At 44.6% G+C, this 9,646-nt stretch overlaps 1 protein-coding gene across 2 annotated transcripts; it reads left to right on the top strand.

Moving 5' to 3' along the window:
• The first annotated feature begins 205 nt into the window (after positions 1-205).
• Positions 206-7,874, top strand: LOC124141658 (alpha-(1,3)-fucosyltransferase C-like). Of its 2 annotated transcripts, none has more exons than XM_046509698.2 (3): positions 206-396; positions 3,880-5,024; positions 7,620-7,874. In XM_046509698.2, exons 1-3 carry the CDS (start codon positions 360-362, stop codon positions 7,677-7,679), a joined length of 1,242 nt encoding a protein of 413 aa, XP_046365654.2. In that variant the 5' UTR covers positions 206-359; the 3' UTR covers positions 7,680-7,874. The 2 variants fall into 2 exon arrangements, with proteins under 2 accessions (XP_046365654.2, XP_046365655.2); XM_046509699.2 differs by having other exon boundaries at positions 207-392.
• The last annotated feature ends 1,772 nt before the right edge of the window (positions 7,875-9,646 follow it).

Below are 9,646 nucleotides of genomic sequence, written 5' to 3'. Positions count from 1 at the left end.
GTAACGACATGTTTGAATGGTACAAGCACCGTATGAAGAATAGGCGCACTAACAGTAACCGCTGGTCTTGCTGCGCGTGTACATAAATGAAAAATAGACGTCTATCCTTGTTAAATATTAACTTGAAACATGCTTCATGTTGCCCTGACACGACCCCCTGCTTGTGACGACAGTTACGTGGGTGGGCGACCGTGACGTCCCGGGGACACCAGATGTATTATCTGCTCGCGCAGTCAGTCACACGCGAGGTGGTGTCTCAAGTCTCGTTCGGGTTGCTTGTGGACATAGACAGGCGCGAGCGTGTACTGTTACACAATCTTGTATTATAGGACATCTACTGTCTGAATGTACACCTGTTGATGTCACTGCCTTTAGAATGGTGTCGTATTTACGTAAGTATGTATACACAGTTTTGTTTCTGGCTAAATGGCTACTCTTCAGTTCAAACCACTATATGCTCATTCAAAGCATTACAGATGACGCTACACGTTAGTTCATTACCCTGCAAACAACCATGAGCTGGAACTACATAGGATGTACTTGGTGTTCATGTGTCCATTATACAAATGTATACAATATAATTTCTGGATCCATTCACTCCAGACCCAATGACTGGCAATAAATCAGTAAACAATATTGATTCCTTGTCATATTTTCCTGCTTGCCTTGCCAGCGTTACCTCCCCTGTACTAAGTGTATCGAAGCGTATAACACTATCACATGTCCCTGCTGGTTTGAACGCCATGTCGACTGTGTTACTATGTACTGTGCAGTAGGGCTGGGACGGGTACCTGGGTCGGGTGGGTACTGAGTAGGACCCGGGTACCCACAGGACTACCCTGAACCGTGGTTAGTCACGTGATATATTGTTTAATGACAAAAAGTATCTAGAACTCTATGGTTACCCTACAAGTCACTAATGTTTGCATTTCTTTCTGGCTGTGCACCCATTCCCTGAGTTTTCATATGGTTGAATAAAGATATAACTTGATCCAGCTTCAATGTATGCATGACCAGATTGTTTAATACGTGTATCTAAATACGTTTTGCCAGGGCTATGGTAAAAAAATGCCCAATGGGACATTTCGTGCGTATCTCTTGAGACCGACAGTGGGTACTCGGGTAGGGTAAGTTAAAACACATCTGTGACGTCATTCTATTATTTGAACGCTCCATTATTTTTAAGGAATGGAGAGTTACTCGGACATTCCCCTCTACGTAATAGGGGTTAGGGTACCCGGGTAGTAAATTCGGATTCGTCGCAGTCCTACTGTGCAGACACTCGGTCACCTTTGTATTACAACCCCTGTCGTCTAATTCTTAGAGCTTCACCATGCCCGGGTTGCCTGACCATGCATGAGTGGTTTTCTCCATGGCTCGGTGCGACCCCCGTCGTCACTGACGTGTTTTACCTGTTGGGAGAGACAATCAATGGCATAGGGGAGTTTGGATTGGGACAACGTTAGATAGTTCTGCAATAAAGAGATTAATAGGAGTTTCATTTTTTCAAGTACTTAGTACTGGGATATGATTGTTTAATTATTTTTTTTAAATTGAAAAAATGTAAGTGAACTAAGATAGTTTGACAGTATAGAGATTAGCGTATAACAGATTCAGGTGAGGTGAAATGGGGTTTAACGTCGCGTCCAAGATTATTGCACTTATATAGCGACGTGCATGCACGTGTATGTGTGTGTGGCTGCTTGTACTAGTCCGGACTGATGCCGATTTATAGTGCTAGCTCACTGAGATACCATGCCGCAGTTTAACATGAATACCCCACTCAGACACAGTATACTGACTCCGAGCCGACCAATCCTCGTTTTAGCCCCTTAATGCCGAGCGCAAGACAGGGTAACAACAAGTACCATCTTTTAACGTCTTTTGGTATGACGCGGCTAGGGATCGAACCCCGGACCTTCCGCTCTCCGGGCGGACGCTTTACCATAAGACCACGAAGGCGGTCTATAACAGATTCAAGCACTTAGTAATGAGATAAAATAATTACAGGGTTTTTTTTCAATTAAGAACTGTAAGTGAATTAATTAACTAAATGCGCGGAGTGGTATAGTTGGGTACATGTGCTCCATGAACAGAGACAAGAATGGCTCTGTGTACTGGAGGCGCACAGATAGAACACGCAAGGGGGACACTGTTTGTTGGTTGTTTGTTGTTAAACGCCGCACTCAGCAATATCCCAGCTGTATGACGGCGGTCTGTAAATAATCGAGTCTGGGCCCGATAATCTAGTGATAGACATCATGAGCATCGATCCACGCAATTGGGATACAATGACATACATCAACCAAGTCAGCGAGCCTGACCGCCCAATCCCGTTAGTCTCCTCTTACGACAAGCACAGTCACCTTTTATGGCAAGCATGAGTTGCTGAAGACCTATTCTTCCCCGGATCTTCCCGGTCTGCAAGGGGATGCTGCAGACTGTGTGAATGATTTGCCGGACTCCCTACTTTTGAAAACCAAATGTAGTATGTTGTGCGCGGTACAATTATCTGAGAGAGAATTTTGATATTTTTTACCCCTCCCTTTTGAAAATGTTGCCAAGAGACTTTCTTCATTTTCGGTCTGATACTGCGGTAATCTAGACTTGCCAAATATTATAGACTTGCATGGGCTTTATTGGATATATTTGTTTCAGGGTCTGCAAGACAGACTATATAACTCTCATGGTTTACAGCAGTATATGCTGCGAGTGTTAGGTTTCGTGTTAGCCACAAGTCAGTGATAACCGGGTTATCTACCACGTACACAGGCGATCTCTGTCTATCTCAACTGGTTACAATGTCACAGAGTACTTGTCATAAGAGCATGGAGATATGACACGTTGGGTAATCGGACTGTGTGGCTACTTCAAGAAACAACACCTGCCATACAAAGTTGTGTGAGAGTAGTGTCAGCTTACTTCTACAAATCTACTACTGCTGCTGCTTCTGCTGCTCCTCCTCCTCCTACTACTACTAGACCCGTGAAGATTCGGATAAGAACTGATCTTCAGCAACCCATGCTTGTGGTAAGAGGCGACAAACGGGATTGGGTGGTCAGGCTTGCTGACTTGGTTGATACATGTCATTGTATCACAATTGCGTAGATCGATGATCATGGTGTCTGGTCTAGACTCGATTATTTACAGACCGCCTTCGTATAGCTGGAATATTGCTGGAATTTGGTAATCAAACATTTTCGAGAACGGATTAATAAAAAAGAGAGACTACAACCACCACCACTACCCCACACCCACATTTAACTCACATTACCACCACACAACACCACACCACGCCACGTCACCTCACCCCATCCCACACCACACCACACCACACCACACCACACCACACCACACCACACCCACCTCCGTGGTCTAATAGGTGTGCGCCCGGAGAGCCGATAAACGGTGGTTCGATCCCGGCCGTGTCATTCCCAAAGACGTTAAAAGATGGTACTTGTTGTTACCCTGTCTGGCGCTCGGCATTAAGGGGCTAAAACAAGGACTGGTCGGCGCGGAGTCAGTATACTGTGTCTGAGTGGGGTATTCATGTTAAACTGCGTCATTGTGTTTCAGTGGGCTCGCACTATAAAGCTATCATCAGTCAGGAAGTGTACTCACAATCGTTGATATTTGACAGGAAACATTGCATTTGGGTCACCCTTATCTTAACCCTCAAATAGGACGACTGGTTGTCATGGTAATAGAAACTGTCTCGGGGACTGATAGTGTTACGTATGAATTTCTAGCTAAATGTTTCTGTCAAGTGGCCTCATTTGTATGTTTCTGGGATCGGGATAGTTAATTACATTTATCGGTGTGGTTTGTCGCATTGATAGTACTATCCATTATATGAACACGTACTGTTGTTTCTTGCAGCCATGTTCAAAGTTACCGCTGGAAGACATCGGTCGAAGCTGAAGTCGTGTATCTACTGCTTTGCTATCATCCTCATCACCAACGTCGTCTTGCTGTCGTCGCTGTCACGGCTACTCACGCCGACAACGGAGATGTGGTTACCAAAACTTCGTAAGAACGCTACACGGAAACACGGGACCTTTGTGCAGAAATTCCCCAATAAAAGAACCAACTTGAACAGAACATTACAAATCTTGCTCTGGACGCCATGGTTTGGTGATGCATCCTGGGTAACAAATTTCGAGTCCGCATTTTCGCCCTGCCCTGTGTCTGACTGTGTGTTGACCAGCGATAAGTCGGCCATAGCTGACAGTCACGCTGTCGTATTTCATGCGATGGATTTACTGAATTATTTCTTAGGATATCCCATGCCTGAATATCGCAGAAACGACCAAGTGTGGGTTTTGTACAATATCGAACCACCTCCTAACATCGCCACGGACTTCCGGTCGTACGGAGGAGTGTTCAACTGGACGTCATCGTACAGGACAGAGAGTGACATACGGCTGCCTTATTTCAGCATAGAGAAGCTGCCCCAGAAAACAAGCAATGTCAAGGACATTGCAGCCACGAAGACAGCGGGGGTCTTCTGGGTGGCCAGTAACTGCGGCGACCAAGCGAGACGACAGATGGTGGTGAGAGAATTACAAAAACACATCCAAGTAGATACGTATGGGAAATGTGGTGAATATGAATTGACAAACATGGATGACATTAAGCATTATAAATTTTATATGGCTTTAGAAAACTCGTATTGCCGCGACTACATCACTGAAAAGTTTGCAACTCCGCTGAACCACCAGCAGATCCCAATTGTGGTTGGCGGCGGGGATTACCGTAAGGTGGCGCCACCACACTCCTACATTGACATCAGTGATTTCAACACCATTCAGGAGCTGGCAGAATACCTCAAGTATCTGGACAAAAATGACACTGCTTATAACAGTTACTTTGACTGGACCCGAGAATATCGCCTGAGCAGCGCTAATCACATCGAAAATTTATTCTGTAAATTGTGTGAAGCTCTCCATGACGGGACCCGCTCTCATCAGACCTACACCGACATACAGGGATTCATACAGGATGACACGTGCCAAACATGGACGGTAGGTGTTCTATATTGATCGTTGGTGTTCTATTGTGGCTTCTTTATGGATAATAGGTGCTCTACACAGACGGTAGGTGTTCTACACAGGCGGTATGTGTTATACACGGACGGAAGGTGTTATTCATGGTCGGTAGGTGTTCTACAAGGACGGTAGGTGTTCTACACGGACGGTAGGTGTTATACATGGGCGGTAGGTGTTCCACACAGTCGTAGGTATTACAATGGACGGTAGATGTTATACATGGACGGAAGGTGTTATACACGGATGGTAGATGTTATACATGGTCGGTTGGTGTTCTACGTGGACGGTAGGTGTTATACATAGACGGTAGGTGTTATACACGGACGGTAGGTGTTATACCAGGACGGTAGATGTTCTACACAGACGGTAGGTGTTATACAAGGATGGTACGTGTTACAATGGACGGTAGGTGTTATACACGGATGGTAGATGTTATACATGGTCGGTTGGTGTTCTACGTGGACGGTAGGTGTTATACACGGACGGTAGGTGTTATACACGGACGGTAGATGTTCTACACAGACGGTAGGTGTTATACAAGGATGGTAGGTGTTACAATGGACGGTAGGTGTTATACACGGGCGGTAGGTGTTATACATAGACGGTAGGTGTTATACACGGACGGTAGGTGTTATACACGGACGGTAGATGTTCTACACAGACGGTAGGTGTTATACAAGGATGGTAGGTGTTACAATGGACGGTAGGTGTTATACACGGACGGTAGGTGTTATACATAGACGGTAGGTGTTATACACGGACGGTAGGTGTTATACAAGGACGGTAGATGTTCTACACAGACGGTAGGGGTTATACACAGACGGTAGGTGTTATACACGGACGGTAGGTGTTATACATAGACGGTAGGGGTTATACACGGACGGTAGGTGTTATACACGGACGGTAGATGTTCTACACAGACGGTAGATGTTCTACACAGACGGTAGGTGTTATACACGGACGGTAGGTGTTATACACGGACGGTAGATGTTATACACGGACGGTAGATGTTCTACACAGACGGTAGATGTTCTACACAGACGGTAGGTGTTCTACACAGACGGTAGGTGTTATACATGGACGGTAGGTGTTATACACGGACGGTAGGGGTAATACACGGACGGTAGGTGTTATACACGGACGGTAGGTGTTATACACGGACGGGAGGTGTTATACACGGACGGTAGATGTTATACATGGACGGTAGGTGTTATACACGGACGGTAGATGTTATACATGGACGGTAGGTGTTATACACGGACGGTAGGTGTTATACACGGACGGTAGGTGTTATACATGGACGGTAGGTGTTATACACGGACGGTAGGTGTTATACACGGACGGTAGATGTTATACATGGACGGTAGGTGTTATACACGGACGGTAGATGTTATACACGGACGGTAGGTGTTATACACGGACGGTAGGTGTTATACACGGACGGTAGGTGTTCTACATAGACGATAGGTGTTATACACGGACGGTAGGTGTTATACATGGACGGTAGGTGTTATACACGGACGGTAGGTGTTATACACGGACGGTAGGTGTTATACACGGACGGTAGGTGTTATACATGGACGGTAGGTGTTATACACGGACGGTAGGTGTTATACACGGACGGTAGGTGTTATACATGGACGGTAGGTGTTATACACGGACGGTAGGTGTTATACGTGGACGTTAAGTGTTATACACGGACGGTAGGTGTTATACATGGACGGTAGGTGTTATACAAGGACGGTAGGTGTTATACAGATAGGGGAAGGGACATTATCTTGCACCCACAGCTGTCTAGGTAACATCCGCACGGCCATGATTTCTTCCGTTTTCTGAACAATATCGATGGATAGGATGGCCAAAGCTACTTCAAGCGAAATCAGATTATAACTATTTATGGGAAAGTATGGCTACACACATTGTACCCATGTTATCATACCCGTGTGATGAGCGAACACTTTACCCACTAGGCTACCATGCACCCCCCTTATAGATACTAGTAATTCAGTACAAGTAGTAGATACGTAAAACCTGTCACCTAGGATGACAATGTCGAAATCGGAAAATGTGAGTACCGAAAATGAAATTTCCTGTGTGATTATTTTGTTTTCGTCTTGTCCTTTTATACTGATGGACACGCGTACTCTCATTTCGATGAATGTCTTTATTTATCAAAACTAATCACGGCATGCTAGGAACATTTTGTCCATTTGGGGGTTGAATGCGAGCAATATTGGATATTCAGGGGACAGGTTTGTTTCAAGGTCCTCTGGTTCGTAACGCGGGCACGGGTGGCCCAGTCGTCTAAAGCGCTCTGCAGAGTTGCGTCCTTTGGGCACGCCAGAAACCTATATGATTGTGGGTTCGAATGCCGGTTCGCCCCTATTATGTTTCTAGGTTTGTCAGCACCATATCCGTGCTCGTGGGTTTCACCGAATTGGTAAACGTCTAAGACTTTCCTCCCACATTAAGCTGACACGCCGTGATATAACTGGAATACTGTTAAAAGCGGCGTTAAACCCAACTCACTCACAGATTTCATTGACCTCTGCACTACTTTCTCTCCCACAGCTATCGGGATTCTTGTACCAACATATCCAGGGTTACGGCATTAAACTGGGCCTGATATGACATGCCGATGTCGCTTTGAGCGGCGGGAGTTCGTCTACAAAACGTGACTGGAGTCCCGTCTACTGAAATGAGGGGACAGGCGTAGGCCCAATCTCCTTCCCAGAGTTCCATGCGGCCGGAGTTGTCGAATTCTGTGACGTGACGACTCTAAACAGCATTTCTTGGTCCTCGGTAGCAAATAAATACAAAACAGAGGACATTGTGAGGTTTATTAGAGGAAGTTGGTTGGTTGGTTTGTTGTTTAACGCCGCACTCTCCAATATTCCAGCTATATGACGGCGGTCAGTAAATAATCGAGTCTGGATCAGACAATCCAGTGATTGACATCATGAGCATCGATCCACGCAATTTGCATACGATGACATGCTTCAACCAAGTCAGCGAGCCTGACCACCACATCCCGTTGGTCGCCGCTTACGAGAAACAGTCGCCTTTTACGGCAAGCATGGGTTGCTGAAGACCTATTCTACCCCGGATCTTCACGGGTCTAGGGGAAGTAAAATTGCTCTCGTCAAAATTAACATCCGCTGAGCAGTTTGTTAAGAGTATAAATCGCCCAAAACACACTTTTCATGTCGTCATGTTTAGATTCGTAAATATAAGTGCTACGCATGCGCATCTATAACAGGATGTGGTTGTGCGCTATTGATACGCTGAAAAATCACCGCTACATCACCTGTAATACCACAGACATATGTAGGTACTACCCAGGTACTAGTATCTGCGGTTTTATTTGTTCCCCGACCAGTGGATCCGTTTGCGTTCCAGTCAACTCAATCTCAACATCATTGGTTTGCCTGGTCCATGCTCAAATATTTACAGACCACTGATCTATGGATGACTGCGGCATTAAACTACATCCACTCACTCACAGTGTTTTGGCATTTCGTATTGTATTCTTCAACATGATTAACCCTGTGCGTACATAATGCGAAACCATTGCTTGTAAGTTGGTTGTTGGTTGGTCAGCAATATTCCAGCGATATGACGGAGGTCAGTATATAATCGAGTCTGGACCAGAGGTCAGTATATAATCGAGTCTGGACCAGACAATCCAGTGATTAATATCATGAGCATCGATCCACGCAGTTGGGATCGATGACATGCATCAACTAAGTCAGCGGGCCTGACCAATCGATCCCGTTTGTCGCCTCTTACGCCAGGCATAGTCGCCTTAGAGGCATGGGTTGCATTGCTTGTAAGAGTCGACTGACATGAATATATTGCAAGTAACAGTGTGGCATTGGAAGACTAACCAAGGAATCTTGTTTGCGTTTAAAGTTTGCATCAACCGAAAAATAAGCCACGCCCACTAACGGACTACTGTTTCCGGATTGGCTGATAATAGATTGGGCGGGGCTTGAGTTGCATTATTACGCTGATACTGATTTCATATTGTCTAAATTGTGTGTGTTAATGATTGAATAAGCAGTGTGTGACTGAATACGCACCTCTGTAAACGAAAACAATATATATTTTTTTTAATTCATATATACCAAACATCCCAAAAATAAAAAAAAGTAAATAAAGTGTGGGTTTGGGGTTGTTTTTTACACCACAAAGAAGACAACTACAAAGACAAAAACATTCACTCACACACTCACGTAGTCATACAGAACTTGAAACAAATATATCCAATACAGCCCATGCAAATCTATAATAGTTGGCAAGTCTAGATAACTGCAGGTTCAGAGTCTCTGGACTCCTTTTTATTATATTTTATTAAGATAATTTAACTGCTGACTCTCAGCAGAGTCCTTTGAAGATGTTTTGTCTGAAAATATTTTTTTACAATTCAAATAAATTAATAAAAAAAATCGTGCATTCAGAAAGAAATGGTTTGAAAAAGGGTATTTTTCAAATGTTTGACATAGTTTATGATTCTGGAGACTTTCTTACTCTTACAGAATTTAACAATATGTGTAATTTGAATGCATGTTTTATGAACAAAAACAGTAATGAAGTCT

This window comes from Haliotis rufescens, unplaced genomic scaffold, assembly GCF_023055435.1.
Source record: "Haliotis rufescens isolate VD_foot unplaced genomic scaffold, xgHalRufe1.0.p SCAF_21, whole genome shotgun sequence".
NCBI lineage: Eukaryota > Metazoa > Mollusca > Gastropoda > Lepetellida > Haliotidae > Haliotis > Haliotis rufescens.
The sequence above is the reverse complement of the archived record's forward strand: the minus strand, read 5'-3'. Positions and strand labels throughout refer to the sequence as shown.